This window comes from Podarcis tiliguerta, assembly GCF_965153285.1.
Source record: "Podarcis tiliguerta genome assembly, chromosome: 4".
NCBI lineage: Eukaryota > Metazoa > Chordata > Lepidosauria > Squamata > Lacertidae > Podarcis > Podarcis tiliguerta.
The window spans coordinates 24,225,423-24,245,744 of NC_139537.1; the positions used below are offsets into that span (position 1 = coordinate 24,225,423).

Below are 20,322 nucleotides of genomic sequence, written 5' to 3' on the forward strand. Positions count from 1 at the left end.
CACTACACCACACTGGTATTTGCTAGGCTGGTTCATGTTATCACTTGATGATTGCAAGATCAAGTTATTGTTTGCACCACAACCGGCATTTCATATGTTTGTGGACGTAATACTTTTCAAGGAGTGAGTCACTTCACACATCCAGGGCTGAATTCAATGGGCTGTATCTGATTTGGCAGGTCACAATTTGTGCAGACTTATAATATAAAACGTACACATCACCTTAGATGTGATAGTTCAACTTTCAAAGGATGGGTTCATAAAGCAATGCATTTGGATAAGCACAAATTATAAGAGCAGGGAAAGGTGGGAACAATTAAGTCATTTTTTTAATTTTGTATGTTATGATCATATTTGTAAGCAAAGCAATAAAACGCCCCAAACCATTATTTAGAAACCTAGCTTGGTGATTGCCTATAAATACAAGGGTTGTAAACTGTCCGTTTATCAGATAAGATCTTGAGCTGCAAACTCTGAAGAGAGGGAGACACTGCTCCATCTCCTGTCCGTAACAGCACAAGAGGCAAATTGGTATTTACTACAAAACAGCTTGATTTCGTTTTTCCACAACAGTCCTTGCAAAAATCCTCCTGATGTATGTAAATGGAATACAAAAACAGAGGCACTTGTTATGACCAATGAAAAGTCAACAGCTGACTCCTGCCCCTCTATTAAGTTATATAGCCATCTCTCACTATCAGCACTCCAGTCAACTTAAAATTAAATCCATTGATCAGAGCAGCAAACTTCTTTTAGCCTAATGAGCCAAACTCTTTCCAGCTAAGAGGCTCAGGACTGGAGCATTCCCAGGCAATGACATCATCACCCAAGTTTTGTGATGGCAGCCATGGTATGTTTATTTTTTGTTTTTTAAATAAGCACACGTTGCCTTAGAAGTCAACTCATCTTTTCCTGTGGCATTCGCAAAAATAAATATGGCAGTTGCCGGGACCCAGAATGGATGCTGTTGGTTTTTGTTTTTTTTTAAAGGGGGCCATAGCAGGCATAAGCAGTGGAGTCCTACTGGAGTCCTGGTGGCAGCCCAGCGATGAATGGTATTGGCACCAGCCCCAAGAAGGTTGTGACATGTCCCTATGTTTAGAAAAAATACATTGCACCTCCAGTCTCCGAAGCCCATGCTATACATACACTTTCCTTTCATAGATACATACCCTGCCCATCATGATGACTGGTGTTTTCATATGGGATCAATACTGATATTGTAGCAGAACATCTACCAGTATAGATATTAGACATAGCCAAATTACTGACATGGTGACATTCCATTATCCTCTTGCACAGGGTTCTTCAACCCTGGGACCACCGATGTAGTTGTACTACAGCCCCCATCATCCTTGACTATTGCCTATGCTGGCTGGGCACGATGGGAATTGTAGTCTAGAAACATCTGGGGACCTAAGGCTGAAGAACGCTGTGAGTCTAGCCCAGCCAAGAAATGAAACCCTCAATGAAACTATACAGATAGACCCAGGCTTACTGTAAATGGGTGGGGTGACTGGGAGCCATGAGGGGCAAAAAACTGGTTACCCTAACAGTGGCCTGAAGTCCACTCCTTAATTTTCTTCCTGCCTTTCACTTCTGAGTGAGGCGGGAAGACAAAACACTGTTGTTTTAGTGGCAGCAAAACCTACCTGACTGGCCTGACTGCCATTGACAGGGACGCACCACCAGGGGGCGTTGCAAAATAAAAGCCCTCTCCCTCCAGGTACATCATGCCTATCAGAACAGCAGCCATTTTGCTAGTAATCTGTAAAGCACAGCTTTTGCTCCGACAGGTCTTTTCCTTCCTGCCTCATAAGTCCAACGTTGTCAACCCACTAAATTAGAAACCTTCAGCTCCTTACTCCAGTCAACACATGTCCAGAGAAAAACGGCCCAGTGGAGGAAACGGCTTGTTCCATTCTGGCTGTGTTTTCTTTCTTTTTTATGAAGGCCTACCTCCAACAAGCAGAGCGAAGGATAGCTGGAGGCTTAAATGTAAAGACAATTCTGTCTTCACCGGAAAATGCCAAAAAATGGTCTTGCTGGGGGTGTTGGCAAGGAACCCAGACAGAAGGATCAGTTCATAAGATTACTAAATATGTATCTTGCCACAAGATGACAGCGTTATGGGTTACAATATTTTGATTTCATGGCACGGAAGCTACATGTGCAACCCTTTCTATGCTCAGCCCCCTCATTCCGTTGCAACAGCTGGGATGTCTGTTGCTCAGTCTATCAAGGAGCATCCTGACATATCCCTTCAAATAGAAGCAGGGAAAAGCCATGGGGCTTAAAGACATGCTGTCTAGTTCAGATAAAACAGTAGCACAAGAGAAAGAGAGGAAAATATACAAATGCTGGGGGGGGGGGGGGGGAGAAAGAAAGCTAAAAGCAAACAAGGCTTTTCCCCATTCAGGATTTCATTTTAATATTTTTGTTGTTCAAGCTGTAAACATTCATTATCATTAGGCATTGTCTTAGATGGGAGTATGGCGTTCACAGTCATCTTAAAAGGTAAAGGTAAAGGGAGCCCTGAACATTAGGTCCAGTCGTGACCGACTCTGGGGTTGCGGCGCTCATCTCGCTTTATTGGCCAAGGGAGCCGGCGTACAGCTTCCGGATCATGTGGCCAGCAGGACTAAGCTGCTTCTGGTTAACCAGAGCAGCGCGTGGAAATGCCGTTTACCTTCCCGCCGGAGTGGTACCTATTTATCTACTTGCACTTTGACGTGCTTTCGAACTGCTAGGTTGGCAGGAAGTCATCTTAATAGCAGTGTTTTTAATAGGATGTGAAGGTGAACTTCTGTGCTAGGTAAGGTCCTATCCACCCCTTGGTTTAACGTTCATGGTGAACCATATGTGGTTCAAAACGCACTTTAAGACAAGGAGTGGATGGACCCTAAGAAAATAAATTGCTACGTATATAAGCTTTTAACACCCACACAAACATATTCTTCTCTGCAGCCCTTTGTCACAACAAGCATAGCAAGTAGATATGACTATTTCTAATCAGGATATAAACTGGTCTTCAGTCTTGTTGCAACATTCGTCTTTATGACTATTGACACGACTGAAACATTTTTATTGTTTGTGTTGGTGAAGCTGGTTAGCAACCTTTTATGGCTGCTGCAGCCACCACTTCAACAGATGTGCAGCAATTTTTCACCGAGATTAAGATTAGTGGCTGTTAAGATTAAAAGAGCGAATCTCATTCTTATTTTGAATTTCAACAGTCTTTTCGAGAAGAGGTGCAGTTAATGAGGCATTCCCCCAACTTACGCTCTCCACGCCACATCTTTAACAAGGCACGCTGTGGGTACCAGAAATAAACCGAGCCAGAAGTATCCACACCTCAGTACCATTCCTGCCTGTAAGGAGAAATGAATGCAGTGTTAATCACGATCACGTTACACAATGTAGCAGGGACTGGCTGAAATGAAAGGGTAGGTTAATAACAACTGTATGAAAAAGGAATATAATAAAAGCAACTGAAAAGCAATGTATTGCATGTTGATCTACTGGTTTTATTTCATTCCAAGAATTGCCACCCAATTACTGTTGTTGGTTATTCATTCGCAAGCCCTACCATCTAACTTGGTGGGCCTTCAGAGAAGCTTATGGTCATTACAAGGCAAACGTTACAGGTTCTCACAGCACAACACAACCTGCCTCCTTTAATATTTCCCCATAATAACTGTGGCAAATATTTCTTGACATTCAGTGACATTGTGTGATTGATGCCACTCTTGGGTTGCAACTCAGTGGTGCTCCTCCATATGTTGGTGGAACTCCAACCATCCACAGCTATTGGCCATGATGGTTGGGGTTGATGGGAGTTGGAATCGAACAACATCCGGTGACCCCCCTCCCTTTTAAGGCTTCAGGAGGAAATGCACACATGCCAGGTTGCTTAATGCTACTTCGGAAACAGAGGAGTGGTCCTTATACTAAGTCTGACCATTGGTTCATCTATCTCAGCACAGCCTATAGCAGGGATTGCCAAAGTGATGCCCTCCAGACATTGTTGGACTACAAATCCCATCAACCCTAACCACTGGCAATATAGGCTGGTGGCATTGGGAGTTATAGCCCAACGTCTGGAGAACATCACATTGGCCACTCCTGGTTTACAATGACTGGCAGTGGCTCTCCAAGCCAATTGAACTTGGCTCCTTCTGTATGCAAAGCAAACACTCCACCACTAAGATATAGCTCTTCAGAGGCCCATCACATACTGCCGTCAGTTCCTCTCCCAAATACACTCTTTCAAAATCTTTTTTACTTGCTTTGCCAAACCTTTATTAGGCATTACAAATATAGGCCATCATAAAACATCCATATATAAAATTTTAAAACATATACAAATGAACAGCCATGTAAAAATATGTAATAATGAGGATTTTCATTGGAGTTTCTTCCTGCTAAATAGTTACATTCATCACCCTAAGAGATACTATTGATAAAAACTCAGCCACCCTTGTAGCTACTTCCGGGTTAATGTCAGACAGATAGAATCTGATATTTTCATTGTGCCATGATGTTAGATTACTCAGAAAAAGGGGATAGCACACGTTTGGGTAGCTGGTTGCACAATGGACAGTAGAAAAATAATATGTTCTACTGGGTCTGGGACTTCAAAAAACATCCACAATGTCTATCATTTCTGGGGATGTTTAAATATCTGCCCTTGACAAAAGCTGAGGGGAAAACGTTCAGTTGGTCTAACATAAAGGCCCTGCGTTGGACTGCAATTATTAATTTTGAAATATAAGTGACCCTGTTATCTGTTGTATTTAAACCATAAAACTTGGAGCAAATTTTATTTACAGCTGACTCAATGTTTTGTTTTTCAGTGTCCCTTAATCTGATTTGAATATTATGATAAATATATTGCTCACTTGAATTACTGTATTTTTCACTCTATAACATGCAACTGACCATAACATGCACGTAGTTTTTAGAGGAGAAAAACAAGAAAAAAATATTCTAAACGAAACAGTGGATGCATGATTTTTGTGGTTCATGCTGTGTCCACAGACGTGATCTGATGGTGAGTTTGGGGTAGCCCAATGCAAAAATCCTGAGGATCCATGTGGATCCATGCTTTGTAACCACGTTTTTGTGCCATTGCAGCCTTATGAAAAAGTGGGTGTGTGGGTTTTTTTTGGTGCAGACTGTAGCCATGGATATGCTATGTGATCTGATTGTGAACTTGGGGGTGACCCAGTGCAAAAATCCTGAGGATCCATGTGGATCTGTGCTTTGTAGCCATGCTTTAAGTGGGGAGGGAAGGAAAAGCATTCAAGGGACAAGGAGCACGCGTGGGGTGTGTGGAGAAGGATGCGGCTAATAATGCAGGCGAGGGGTTTAAGGGGAGAAGGAGCACGCGTGGGGTGTGTGGAGAAGGATGCTGCTAATAATGCAGGCGAGGGGTTTAAGGAGAGAAGGAACATGCGTGGGGTGTGTGGAGAAGGATGCGGCTAATAATGCAGGCGAGGGGTTTAAGGGGAGAAGGAGCACGCGTGGGGTGTGTGGAGAAGGATGCTGCTAATAATGCAGGCGAGGGGTTTAAGGGGAGAAGGAACATGCGTGGGGTGTGTGGAGAAGGATGCTGCTAATAATGCAGGTGAGGGGTTTAAGGAGAGAAGGAACATGCGTGGGGTGTGTGGAGAAGGATGCGGCTAATAATGCAGGCGAGGGGTTTAAGGGGAGAAGGAACATGCGTGGGGTGTGTGGAGAAGGATGCTGCTAATAATGCAGGTGAGGGGTTTAAGGAGAGAAGGAACATGCGTGGGGTGTGTGGAGAAGGATGCGGCTAATAATGCAGGCGAGGGGTTTAAGGGGAGAAGGAACATGCGTGGGGTGTGTGGAGAAGGATGCTGCTAATAATGCAGGTGAGGGGTTTAAGGAGAGAAGGAACATGCGTGGGGTGTGTGGAGAAGGATGCGGCTAATAATGCAGGCGAGGGGTTTAAGGGGAGAAGGAGCACGCGTGGGGTGTGTGGAGAAGGATGCTGCTAATAATGCAGGCGAGGGGTTTAAGGGGAGAAGGAACATGCGTGGGGTGTGTGGAGAAGGATGCTGCTAATAATGCAGGTGAGGGGTTTAAGGAGAGAAGGAACATGCGTGGGGTGTGTGGAGAAGGATGCGGCTAATAATGCAGGCCAGGGGTCTAAGGGGAGAAGGAACACGCGTGGGGTGTGTGGAGAAGGATGCTGCTAATAATGCAGGTGAGGGGTTTAAGGAGAGAAGGAACATGCGTGGGGTGTGTGGAGAAGGATGCTGCTAATAATGCAGGCGAGGGGTTTAAGGGGAGAAGGAGCACGCGTGGGGTGTGTGGAGAAGGATGCGGCTAATAATGCAGGCGAGGGGTTTAAGGAGAGAAGGAACATGCGTGGGGTGTGTGGAGAAGGATGCGGCTAATAATGCAGGCGAGGGGTTTAAGGGGAGAAGGAGCACGCGTGGGGTGTGTGGAGAAGGATGCGGCTAATAATGCAGGCGAGGGGTTTAAGGGGAGAAGGAACATGCGTGGGGTGTGTGGAGAAGGATGCTGCTAATAATGCAGGTGAGGGGTTTAAGGAGAGAAGGAACATGCGTGGGGTGTGTGGAGAAGGATGCGGCTAATAATGCAGGTGAGGGGTTTAAGGAGAGAAGGAACATGCGTGGGGTGTGTGGAGAAGGATGCGGCTAATAATGCAGGCGAGGGGTTTAAGGAGAGAAGGAACATGCGTGGGGTGTGTGGAGAAGGATGCTGCTAATAATGCAGGTGAGGGGTTTAAGGAGAGAAGGAACACACGTGGGGTGTGTGGAGAAGGATGCGGCTAATAATGCAGGCGAGGGGTCTAAGGGGAGAAGGAACATGCGTGGGGTGTGTGGAGAAGGATGCGGCTAATAATGCAGGCGAGGGGTTTAAGGAGAGAAGGAACATGCGTGGGGTGTGTGGAGAAGGATGCGGCTAATAATGCAGGCGAGGGGTTTAAGGGGAGAAGGAGCACGCGTGGGGTGTGTGGAGAAGGATGCGGCTAATAATGCAGGTGAGGGGTTTAAGGAGAGAAGGAACATGCGTGGGGTGTGTGGAGAAGGATGCGGCTAATAATGCAGGCGAGGGGTTTAAGGGGAGAAGGAGCACGCGTGGGGTGTGTGGAGAAGGATGCGGCTAATAATGCAGGCGAGGGGTTTAAGGGGAGAAGGAACATGCGTGGGGTGTGTGGAGAAGGATGCTGCTAATAATGCAGGTGAGGGGTTTAAGGAGAGAAGGAACATGCGTGGGGTGTGTGGAGAAGGATGCGGCTAATAATGCAGGCGAGGGGTTTAAGGGGAGAAGGAACATGCGTGGGGTGTGTGGAGAAGGATGCTGCTAATAATGCAGGTGAGGGGTTTAAGGAGAGAAGGAACATGCGTGGGGTGTGTGGAGAAGGATGCGGCTAATAATGCAGGCGAGGGGTTTAAGGAGAGAAGGAACATGCGTGGGGTGTGTGGAGAAGGATGCTGCTAATAATGCAGGTGAGGGGTTTAAGGAGAGAAGGAACACACGTGGGGTGTGTGGAGAAGGATGCGGCTAATAATGCAGGCGAGGGGTTTAAGGGGAGAAGGAGCACGCGTGGGGTGTGTGGAGAAGGATGCGGCTAATAATGCAGGCGAGGGGTTTAAGGGGAGAAGGAACATGCGTGGGGTGTGTGGAGAAGGATGCTGCTAATAATGCAGGTGAGGGGTTTAAGGAGAGAAGGAACATGCGTGGGGTGTGTGGAGAAGGATGCGGCTAATAATGCAGGCGAGGGGTTTAAGGGGAGAAGGAACATGCGTGGGGTGTGTGGAGAAGGATGCTGCTAATAATGCAGGTGAGGGGTTTAAGGAGAGAAGGAACATGCGTGGGGTGTGTGGAGAAGGATGCGGCTAATAATGCAGGCGAGGGGTTTAAGGAGAGAAGGAACATGCGTGGGGTGTGTGGAGAAGGATGCTGCTAATAATGCAGGTGAGGGGTTTAAGGAGAGAAGGAACACACGTGGGGTGTGTGGAGAAGGATGCGGCTAATAATGCAGGCGAGGGGTCTAAGGGGAGAAGGAACACGCGTGGGGTGTGTAGAGAAGGATGCTGCTAATAATGCAGGCCAGGGGTTTAAGGGGAGAAGGAACACGCATGGGGTGTGTAGAGAAGGATGCTGCTAATAATGCAGGCCAGGGGTCTAAGGGGAGAAGGAACACGCGTGGGGTGTGTGGAGAAGGATGCTGCTAATAATGCAGGCGAGGGGTCTAAGGGGAGAAGGAACACGCATGGGGTGTGTAGAGAAGGATGCTGCTAATGATGCAGGAGAGGGGTTTAAGGGGAGAAAAAGCGGCGCTTTTTCCGACTCGCTATGACTCCCGTCTGTCCCTCTTCCCGTGTAAGCGGCTGCTGCCCGCTTTGCTCTCCTTCCCTTCCTCCTCCCCCTCCTCCTGGCTGTAAAGCAAGCAAAGCTAGAGCCACGCAAAGCGGGACAGAAGCCCTGTAAGTGGCTCCCGCTTTGCTTGACTGACGGCAGCTATGGCTCCGGTCGAGTGCATTCGCTCCGTAACACGCACAGGCATTTCCCCTGTGTTTTGGAGCGAAAATTACGGTATACAAAAGTTCCAAGTCAATACCAATAGATCTGATTTTGCTATGTAAGAGCTGGAACCAACTGGATTCATAAGAGTCCTTAAGTAACTCAGAAAGCAGACGCAAAGGTTGGCAATGGAAATGGCAACGCAACCAGCATTTTATAGTGCTAGCCCACACCCAGTATACCTAGTTCTGCACACATCGTCTCATACTTGATTGAATTTGGGAGCCCCAGGATACGTCAAGAAACTTGAGTGTATCCTATCTAAATCACTATTATATGTTTGTATCCGTATTGGGATCCCAAAAAGTACCCGGGACGACAATTTAGCTTGAAAAATTTGAATAGCAGCTGGTATAAATTGGTTACCTTTCTGAAAGTAAAAGTGAACTACTTCTGAGGAGGTACACTTTGCCTGTTTTATAGTGCTTGTGTGATGTTTTGACCAACCTGAGTTGCTCTGGAATAAAATTCCGAGATATCTGCGCATCTTTACTTGCTGGATTTCTTGTCCTCTTATTTTCCATTTCTCTAATTTCTGGGAATTAGAGAAGACCAGAATTTTTGTCTTCTCATAATTTATTGAGAGTTTATTGATTTCACAATAGGAAACCAGGGAGCGTAAAAGACATTTCAGGCCTATCCTCGTCAGTGATAATAAGGCTGCATCACCCGCATACAGTAATAGTGGGACCGGGTTTTGATTGATTTTGGGGGCATGTGATCTGGAAGATCTGATAAAAATAAATTAAAAAGAAAAGGATACACCCTTTCGCATTAGGGATGTCGGAAGAGTGGTGACCTTTGGCATTGAGTTTGATTTGGCAGATGTTAAAGGAATATAAATTCTGTATTAAGATCAGCAAGTGTCAATCTTAATACTGAAATGTGTCCACTGTTGCCAAAAGCTTGGCGACCAGTGCTGTAAGGCATAGGCTGGATAAGCCAGAATAGATGTTAAACGCATCCCTTGGTCCCTGTGACTGATATGTCTTATGGTATGACAGATCTATTTGGATGTTTTGCTGGTGGTCACACTTTGAGATTCAACTGCATTTAGCAACGAAGTTGTCGCAGCAGGACAACTGCTAGACAGGTGCTATTTCAACACATTTATCATCAGTTCTTTGATGCTAAATCCTGCACGCAATTGCCAGCATGTCAGAGCGGTGGTAAATCTTCCAGAGCTACAAAAGGTAAGATATGCTGTTTGCTTGGGCATTTATGAATACTTTGGGACCCAGTGGAGCAAGACGTAAACAACTTCCAACCTTGGAATCAATTTTAACAGTGCGTATTTTTTGTGGCAGATGTCTGCAGCCCAAAATACAATGTACATTCTCTGGAACAGGGGTTGGCAACCTAAGGCCCATGGGCCACAAGCGTTTAACTGGCCCATGGACCCCCGCCACCTGCTCCGTCGGCTCCTGTGCTAAACTGGCGCTGAGCAGAGCGGGGACCGCCTTCCGCGACACTGGCTGGCTTCCCATTGGCTGCAGGAAGCTCCTGCAGGCAATAGGAAGCTGTGCACGCCTCCTCAGTGCCGGAAGGAGAACCGGAAATAGCGTCTGCGCATGCAGCGTCTGTGGGACTGTGAACCGGTCCAAGCCACAAAAACTTTGCCGACCCCTGGTCTAGACCACTCTGTGAAAGCAGCTGCTGCACAAAGGCAGACCTATGCACAATGCATTGCAGCAGTCTAACCTGGAGGTGATCAGTACCTAGACAACTGAAGCCAAGCTATCTCCACAAACAGAGGGTTGCAGATAGTCCAGCAGCTCTACCGCTGCGTTTATGGCTCTTCCCCATATTTTATCCCACTGAATCTTTGAATGTTTTTGTTCCAGGGAGAACTATACTTTCTATTTTCTGTTTGATCCCTCTCAACAATAAAGATGTCGAAGAAGGTAGCTGTGTCCCATATATATATTTATAGCCTTCATTTTATTGGACTCACAAATCTAACCTGCGCTTTTCCCTTGCCACCTGGAGAGCTAGAAATGCATATTTTATCATGGAAAAAGTGGTTGTAGTGCAACAACCCTTGCAAACCAGGGATTTTTAAGGAGTGTCAAGTATCTTGAAAGGGCACATTACTGAAAATGCTTGTAAAACAGCCTTTTTTCTTTTCTTTTCTTTTCTACATTGCAAAATAGAAACCACAGAATATGCATCAGTTAACACTTTGTCAGTTCTTAGCCAAATATGGATTTTACAAGATCACTGAAGGGAAAAGCTGAAGTAGCTTCACAGGACCAGGTTATCCACAAGAAGACAAGAAGACCTAAAAAGAGCATTGCTAAATCTAAAAGAAAAACATCTCATTTCCTAACAAGTTCCTCAAAGGCTTTTAGTCTCATTTTTGTAACCAAGTTTGAGGGAATGAGTGACCACATTGTCCGGACATCTGTTTTTAAATATTAATGCACAGGAAAGAACTAGCCAGCTATTAAACCCACCCATGAGAGACATAAAGCAGTATCTCAAGATTGTCTTTACTTTTTTATTCTTTGGAGTTTGGCAATTATAAAGAAAGCCCTACAGGAGACAAAATTCAAGAGGGATTCGTTTTATTTCCCTTTCCAGCCCTTTTGGTTGTCCCACATACCCTCTTCTTGCACAGGTGTGGAGTATCGTTTCCATTTGAAAAAGCTGAACTGAATTTGAAGCATAGAACAAAACCCCAACTTTATTTTTCTCCACTTATGGGAGAAAATGTGCAACTGGGCTGTTTTTGTCATGGCTTATAACAAGTAGACACACAGAATCCTAAAGGAGTCATAGAATGTACCCTTTTGCTTGTGCGTAGTGTTTGCAAAGAGCACGATGCGCCGTAAGATTTTCTTAACAGAGAACTGCAATGAAGACCCCGTTATTAAGAGAGTCAGCGATATAGGGAAGGAGGGCTGGACACCATGAAAAATATATGGGGAAACAGAAAAATTTGGATCCAAAGATGACCTTTTGCGAATATAAAGTATCTTCCACTCCTGAAAGGGCTTATTAAAATCTCATTCTAGAGCAATGTGCAAGGAAAGTAAAACCAATTCAATGATCTTCTATAGAATTTGCCTATGATATGCTAGAACAGGAGTGAGGAACCCCGATTAGGCCCACCAGACGTCCGCATTTGGCCTGAGAGATGATTTTGGCAAAGCCTGCCCCACCAGGAGGTCCATAAATGAAAGATAAACTTCATTAACTATTTAGAAGATGAGGAGTCTATCTTATAGGAAGCCATAGCTCTTCTGAATCATTCTCATGTGATGCACTTAGGAACAACCCAATTAAAGGGATACTGTCCTCACAGTGTGGGCAGGTAAAAGCATGGCTGGGCCAAAGGGACCACCTGGTTGTTGGCGCTTGCATAGCACTGTGGTATGTTTCTAGACCAAGGAATATTGATTAGTGGGGCTGAGAAGTGAAGATGCGCTTGTATATCTTCTGAAACTATTTTGCTTCTCATGCGTTACTGGACCAGGGACTGACAAAAAGCTCTTATCGTTGGCCTTTGCTTCTAGCTATGAAAGCTTTTGTTTAATGAATGTTTTGATTCTGGAACGTGTGTTGAAGAAGGCGACTAAGACGATCCAGGGTCTGAAAACCCTTATGAGGAATGGTTGAGGTAGATGGTTATGTTTAGCTGGGTAAAGAAGAGGCTGAGAGAGGATATGATTGTTGTTGTTTAGTCGTGTCCGACTCTTCGTGACCCCATGGACCAGAGCACGCCAGGCACTTCTGTCTTCCACTGCCTCCCGCAGTTTGGTCAAACTCATGCTGGTAGCTTCGAGAACACTGTCCAACCATCTCGTCCTCTGTCGTCCCCTTCTCCTTGTGCCCTCCATCTTTCCCAACATCAGGGTCTTTTCCAGGGAGTCTTCTCTTCTCATGAGGTGGCCAAAGTATTGGAGCCTCAGCTTCATGATCTGTCCTTCCAGTGAGCACTCAGGGCTGATTTCCTTAAGAATGGAGAGGTTTGATCTTCTTGCAGTCCATGGGACTCTCAAGAGTCTCCTCCAGCACCATAATTCAAAGCATTCATAATTCAAAAGGACCATGATTCAAAAGGATATGATAGCCATCTTCAAATATCTCAAGGGCTGTCACATGGAGGATGGAGCAAGCTTGTTTTCTCCTGCTCTGGAGGGTAGAACCTGAACCAATGGATTCAAGCTACAAGAAAGTAGATTCCTACTAAATAACAAGAGCTGTTTGACAGTGGAATGATTCCCTTGGGAGGTTGTGGACTCTCCTTTGTTGGAAGTATTTAAGCAGAGGTTCGATCACCATCTGTCACAGATGCTTTACTTGAGATTCCTGCATTCCCAGGGCTTGGACTAGATGACCCTCTGGCAAGTTATCTTACACTTCCTTCAGTATCCTAAAAGTACCTATATAGAGGTGTAGCAAAATGTACATTTACTTACATGCAACAAACTAATCTGTTGAGTGGAATAAGGCAAAGCAACAATAAATTACTTAATTGGTGGCCAACCCTAGTTTAACTATATTCCTCAAGAATGCTTGAATACTTTATTCAGTGATAACCTATAGGTCATTTAAAGCCAGATTTGGTTAATTTGACTAATTGGCAATAAACATCCAAACTGATGAGATGTAAGGATTCATTGTTTCAATTTTTCATTATTTCTCCAACGGCTTAGTTAAGAATATAATTCAACTGTGCTGTTATGATTGATGTCACGGTGTGGCTACAGAGCATATTGTAATTTATTGCAGGAAATACAATTTCTTACTCATTAGTAGTCTTGGTCAAGCTGAGAAATTACTGCAGAAACAAAATAATTCATTTTCAAAGTTACCCCGGGGGACTCTTGACAGGTTACAATCATTCTTACAGGTTTAATTGCAAGCCCCGAAATATATTCAAAAAGGGATGCAGTGGGTAGCTTTCTATCGCCCTAAATGAAGTTGTATACAGAGAGAAACGTATCACGAATCTGGAAAACACAGGTTTGATGAAACAGACAATGTGGCAATGTTACATGCTTTAATCACTCTTTTGATGTGAACTGCCACTCCGCACATATAATTTATGACATGAAAGGGGCCATTCACTGCCAGCTTCAGTTATCATCATTTTTTCATTGGTAGCTGGATCTCTTACATTTCAGCTTTTACAAGTAGCCTTACTCTTACACAGTAGCTGGTTTTATATAACAGTTATGCCGTTATCATGTATGCTGCAGGGGGGAAAATAATTAAATTTTACAGAAACCCACCTTTGAATGAAAGGCTCACAGGGAGTAATTATATTGAACAGAAGCCCAAGGATTCCCAATGAAGATATCTAGCACAGTAATACAAAATGCTATATCAATGCACCAATGGGCCAAATTAAGACTACAGAGTGAATAGTAATACTGAAATGTTCTGCTATCTGTATATTATACTAACAAGAGATCTGGGGAGGGGAGTTGTGCCCATCTTCCCCCTTAGACAAAATGTTTAAGAGGGAGAATGAGACACTGTACCTAGTTCTAGACCCAGACTCCTTGACTAGGCAGGTGTTAGGATGCATATTGAAGTGTCTATACAAGGAAGTTCTCCCACCTATTCTCTGTATTTGACCATACTCAGTGAGATGGGTGGTGCTACCAGGTTTGACTGTTTGGGAGAAGAGAATCATGGTGCCCACTCCCCCTGCCCTGATTCTTAGTCCACTCATTAGATTGGCAGGTGGGCTCATACAGATCCCGTGATTGCTGCACCCTGGACTGAAGTTATAGTGCAAAAGGAGGAGTGCACTGTAGCAAAGGGGTTGCCAACATGGCAACCTCCAGATGTCATTGGACTACAACTCCCATCAACCCTGACCATTGGCCATACTGGCTGAGGCTGATAGGTGCTGCAGTCCAATAACATCTGGAGGTGACCACACTGGCTATTGTGATAGCTGGGGGCTCTGTGATTCACCCTTGACTGGCTATGAACCTCTTGTTGAAAGTGACTATGTTCTACAAGAGATTTCCCTCAGGTATGCAGACTAGGAAGGACCATGTTTTTCAACAGGAAGGGTAAACAATGAATATGGTTGTCAAATCCCATTCAGAACTTCATGAACTAAGCACAATGTAGCTTGAAACAAAATTTCAACTACTGAAAAGATAACTGGCATCCATATATAGATTTTTAAAGACAAACAATTTTGAAAAGTTCAAAATTAATAAAGCTTGATTTATGCAGATTTTAAAAAACAAACAAAACTATTTTAGAATTTAAACATTTTGCTTCAGCTCTATTTTGGTTGATATGAGAGACAGCACCCAAGGATTCCTGTAAAAGTCATAAGCACACCTACAAATTGTTCTTCAGAGCCAATGATGTCTGCACCAATGAAGACGAAACAAAGAATTAAGAAAAGCAACGTTTTGTCTGGCAACCACATGGAGGTTCTAATGCTCTGGACATCCCACCATGCATGGTAAGTGAAAACACCCTTCATGTCCCATAAACTCAATGGGATGGAACCTATGCATACCACAAATGAATCTGACTCTATAGGCACCATTCCCTTCGTTATTCTCTCTCCTTCATATTGTTCCCATTATAGCTTATAATTTTACTTAGGTTCTGAGTGGCCCCTTGCAAATGTCACCTCCAGTGGCGCTGTTACAGTTCAGTAATTTTAGACTCTGGAATAAATGGACTAACTGTGGGGTGGGGGGCTCCTTAGATGGTAATGTGTGCAACTTTACTTAGTTCCAGATGAAAAAAAGAGAAATCAAAAATCGACAAGTGAATTGATCAGTTAATATTTGTGGAGAGCTAGCCCACTGCCTCTTTCCTATTAGAAAGAAGGGTGAAATGCAACTTCCTTGGTCCTGAATTGCACCGTTTGCCCAGAGGAACAGGTTCTTCCTTTATATCTATGGTGACTTTTACCTTAAGGAACATGATTGTTTGAAGGCATCCATCACACGATGCAATTCAATGCTATCAATGTCTCAGAATAATAATGCTTCTGTGCAAATCCTCTCAACTCATTCCATCCCCCATTTAACAACAACAACAATGTACCCAAGTACATTGTACAAGTATAAAAGAACACAACAAAACACCAAACAACAAAACAACAAAACACCACTATAGGGCTGCCTTCAGATGTCTATGGAAGGTTGTATAATTGTTTATCTCTTTGACATCTGACGGGAGGGCATTCCACATGACGGAACTGCCAGAAGGCCCTCTGAGCTGAACCTCAGTGACCGGGCTGAATGATGGGGGTGGAAACAGTCCTTCAGGTGTACAGCCAATACCTGGCTGCCTTTTCCTTGTACACGCCCCAAAGAGAATGGAACAGGTAGGTGATGACGATGTCCACCTTCCCTTCCCCCACTAAGCCAATGGAATCTTATGGACGGACGCCTATCTTTCTCTGGATTTCAGACAACCTAATTCTTTTGCCTTGATCTCCCTATCTATCAGTAAGAAATCCCTCTGTCCTTGAAAACATCTCAAAGAAAGCTGCATTTCTGCCTTTGTGGGACTCTTGAGTAATGAATAATTTCAGGCCCTTTGTTAAAGAAGCAGGAGGAGGAAGAAATCCGATAGTTCTAGGCTTCACTACACTTTATGGCATTGATTTATATTTTCCTTCTAATTAACATTACTAGGAAAAACATTTGGTTTGGAGTATTTAAGGAGAGCTGCACTGCAGCCCGTCTTCAAGAGCTCCAGGGTGGAGGTTCGGCAGGCCCCATCTGTGCCTCTACAATGAATTACTTCCGCAAACACACAGGCCCAAAGCCTTTCTGAATCCTTCCCCATAATCCCCAACATCTGTTCTGTGTCCAATCCAGACCAACTGTGGGAATCTGCTGTCAGCATTAGCACAGATGAGTAAACATACAAGTGCCTGAGTTAGACGGCCCTGTGATTTCAGCTGAGAACTCCGGACATAAAGCAAGTTTCTTATTTAAACCATTCACAATGAAAAGGAAGCACCTGTTCAGAGAATATCCAAAATAAATTTTCCAGGAGTCTTTAAAAAAAGAAGAAAAAGGATGAGTGACAGCACTAGTTCAAGGTATGACATGAGCGCAAGTCAAAACATTTGTTACTAAGGGAGCTCCATTAATAATATAAACAGGTTACTTTCCTTTTCTGCCTCAACAATACACACATCTGCTGTCTAGGGCTAGAGCTCTGGGATAGTTTTATACTGGATTAATGCCAAACTGCAGCTGATCCATGTGATCAGTACTGTACTGTGGGCAAGTTCCATGTCTGATGGTCACTGAGGCACAAATGGAGACCCCTAAGGCTGCTGCATGGCAGAAGATCAATGTGGGGAAAATCAGAGGAAAATCAAGTGGCAAGCAACATCTAAATGCTATGTGACACACTTGAAGACACCATCCTGTAAGAAGCATTTTGACCGTAATATAAGGTTACCAGACGTCCCCGTTTCTCAGGGACAGTCCCCGGATTTACAAATTAGTTCCCATACAAAATCCATTGAAGTTGGAAAACGTCCCTGGATTCATTGAAAAAAATCTGGTAACCTTACCGTAATATTGAATCAGTCCCCAGCCAATTCCAACTCTACAATTCTATGATTCTATGTGGAGTAGCCAAGGTGATTGCTGCTTTGGCATTTGCTAGGAACTACTTCTGCTTTTGGCAATTGTTCCTTCTCAGGAATAGGAAGAAGATGTCATCAGTTTCTGCCAAATAATTCACATTCACTCTTTCAATAGACACTGATTTGGGTGTTTCATTTTCAACTTGTACAGTAGCTGGAATCTGCTATATTTCCCCCCCATCAAGAATGTACATGGAGCTATGAGCAAGACTGAATATAGCCAGTAAATGGAAAACTGTGCAATGCCTTAGTTTAGATTATTGGTATCAATCTCTATTGACTATTGGTTGCTGTAATGGAGGAAATAACCTATCAAATGGGACTTGTACAAGGACATGCAACTCCAGACTCCTTTTACATGATTGGACACACTGTTGTTGACTATACATCACAACAAACATTTACTAGGCGTCTAGCACTTCAGGTTGCAGTATCAGGTAACATTGCTAAAAAAATTGTGTGAGGATGTTATCATTAATATGGTTTTTTGTTTGTTTGCTTAGTTCTCTATGTGACCTGGGAAGGAAAGGATAGGTAAAATCAACAAGTTTATATTTTGTAAGTCATGACATATGTGCATGTGAATGTTTTTGATGTACATTTCTGTGCACAACTTTATTATTTGTATGTTGGAAAATTCAAATAAAAAGAGTTTTAAAAAAGAGCAGAAGAGTAACAGGAAATCCCTGACTCCACCCAGCTACAGCAAAGTCCAGTGCCACCTAGTGACTAAACTAAATAATGACACTATCCATACGCCAAGGTCTATCGTAGAATTGTAGGGACCTGAAGGGAAGGGAAGGGACCTGAAGCCTGTCGTGAAATAGTGTTTCAGGGGGTGGAGTCGATTATTTATTGCATCCCATGAGCTATCCATTGGGACAGCCTAATTGTATAACAACAATTTTGCACCTGAGTAACACAAAACTCTTGGGACGGGGGTGGAGCTGTGGGTTAAACCACAGAGCCTAGGACTTGCCGATCAGAAGGTCGGTGGTTCAAATCCCCGCGACGGGGTGAGCTCCTGTTGTTCGGTCCCTGCTCCTGCCAACCTCAAAGTGCAAGTAGATAAATAGGTACCACTCCAGCGGGAAGGTAAACAGTGTTTCCGTGCACTGCTCTGGTTCGCAAGAAGCAGCTTAGTCATGCTGGCCACATGACCCGGAAGCTGTACGCCGGCTCCCTTGGCCAATAAAGCGAGATGAGCGCCGCAACCCCAGAGTCGGTCACGACTGGACCTAATGGTCAGGGGTCCCTTTACCTTTACTTTAACACAAAACTCTAAAACTGCACAAAGACCTGATCAAAGAGAATCAATATTCATAATTTACCGGGGGGGGGGGGCAATGATAGTGCTGCAGCATGGCATGCTGAGCAGAAACTAGAGAGCACAAATCCATATATTCTTCAATATGTTATAACTGAGTGCCCTCAGTCATCAACATTAAGTGCAGCCATGCAGTTTCTTTTATTCCTTCCTGCCTTGGAAAGGCTGGCAAAGCTATAAGACATGTGCACGGCAAGGACTGGGATTTGAATTTCTTAACACATCTTTCAGCAAGGCCAGGCAGCTGTCTTTCTCAATGACACTGAAGTCCAGACGAGGTGAGCTTCAAAGCTCTTAGTTTCACCACCCAGACAACCAAGCTAAACTAATCCAGTGGGGAAGCAAATCTGCATTTCGACCGGAGGCCTAAAAGGGAGAGCGTGAAGATCTCAAAATAAGCACCATACCTTCATAGACAGCCTACACCAAAGGAGAACACAACCCACGAAAGCAAAATGCCACAGTGGCAAGCGCTGGCTGGCATATGACTCCCCACCGAGCTCACAAACTTTCAGCTGTTCACCTTTAAAAACTCTGCCTTTTATGCTGCAGCTGGGCTGAATGCTGCTATTGTGTCTGGAAGATTTCTGAAAAATAAAGTCTAATGGAGAGGCGGGGAGAAAGTTTCAAATTATACTAAGGAGTGAAGTTGGTGTTGAGTTATAGAGGAATAGCCTGTGGAAACATTGGAGCTAATCTCACTGCATCACTTTCTTCTTGTGAGGCAGTTTCCCCCCTGCTCAAGTCACAAAGCACACAAATTGCTGGAAGAAAGAGCAAGGACTGAGCATTTGCCTGCAGCCTCTTCCTTCCTTTCTCCATCTCATATCCACTAGACACAAATCAGAAGAGAGAAGTTGGACAAACAACACTGGTCCCACAACCATTGGCTAATTGGCTAATTCAGATTTTTTTGGGGGGTGTGTGTGTGGAACTTTTCCAGTTTTATGATACCTAAAACAGCATTTCAGATGCTTACGTTCTCTGCCTTTTAAGTTTAATTAGACTTGCCTTAGGCTCACAGGGCTATCATATTTTTCCGAAACTTGTTTCTTCAAGCAAGTCAACTCCTTCTACTGGTGAGTTTTCCCACATGACTTTAGCCTTTCGGTTTGCTCTAAGCTTTACTTTTTCTTCATTTTTATTATTGTTTACCAAAGGCTTGCAGGCAGTATGGAAATAAAGTTAAACCAAGGGAAAATTATTATTATTTTTTCCTCTCAACTCAACTATTTTTCCCTCTTCCCCTCAAATTTAGCCATGAAAAATCTTCAAGTGTCACTTGCAACCCCAAAATTAACTGAGGTAGCAGCAGTCTTCTTCCCCACCTTCTCCACAGGATTTACTGGCCTTTTTCTTCTTCAGATTAAACTTCCTCCCCCATAACTCCACACACATGAATGATTTGTGGACCGTACAATAAACCCATTTGCTACAGGCAGCTGAGACATTATCAAAGGTTTCATTACAGCCGTCAAGCTTTAAGTATCCTGCAACTGTTGGGCAAAAAAATGTACCGTTGAAGGTAGCATTAAATATATTCATCACCTGCTTTTGCCAGGCTCCTAAAAGCAGCCTAGACTAAAAAGAAATTAATCTGGAATGCTGATAGAGAATATTTTAAAAATCAACATTGCAGGTGGATAATAGCAGATCAACCCGCCCCCCAAAACACTGCATAGTTATATTGCACAGAGATCTTTGGTATAGAGCAAAAAGCAGAAAAGTATTCTCAACCAAGCCACACGTTTCTACTATAAAATAAAGAGCACCAAACTTCATAATGTTCTCTCTAAGAAGCTGGCTT

General features: G+C 44.0%; 1 protein-coding gene across 12 annotated transcripts in view; it reads right to left on the reverse strand.

Moving 5' to 3' along the window:
* The window catches only part of ATP8A2 (ATPase phospholipid transporting 8A2), a 327,202-nt gene that overhangs the window by 28,936 nt on the left and 277,944 nt on the right, over nucleotides 1–20,322 (reverse strand). For all 12 annotated transcript variants that reach the window (XR_014510327.1, XM_083437037.1, XM_083437042.1 and 9 more), the window contains one exon: nucleotides 3,283–3,371. Coding sequence is in view for 11 of the 12 variants with exons in the window: in XM_083437037.1 (XP_083293163.1) it covers nucleotides 3,283–3,371 (89 nt within the window). In the remaining variant the exon portion in view is untranslated. The remainder of the gene's footprint in view (nucleotides 1–3,282; nucleotides 3,372–20,322) is intronic.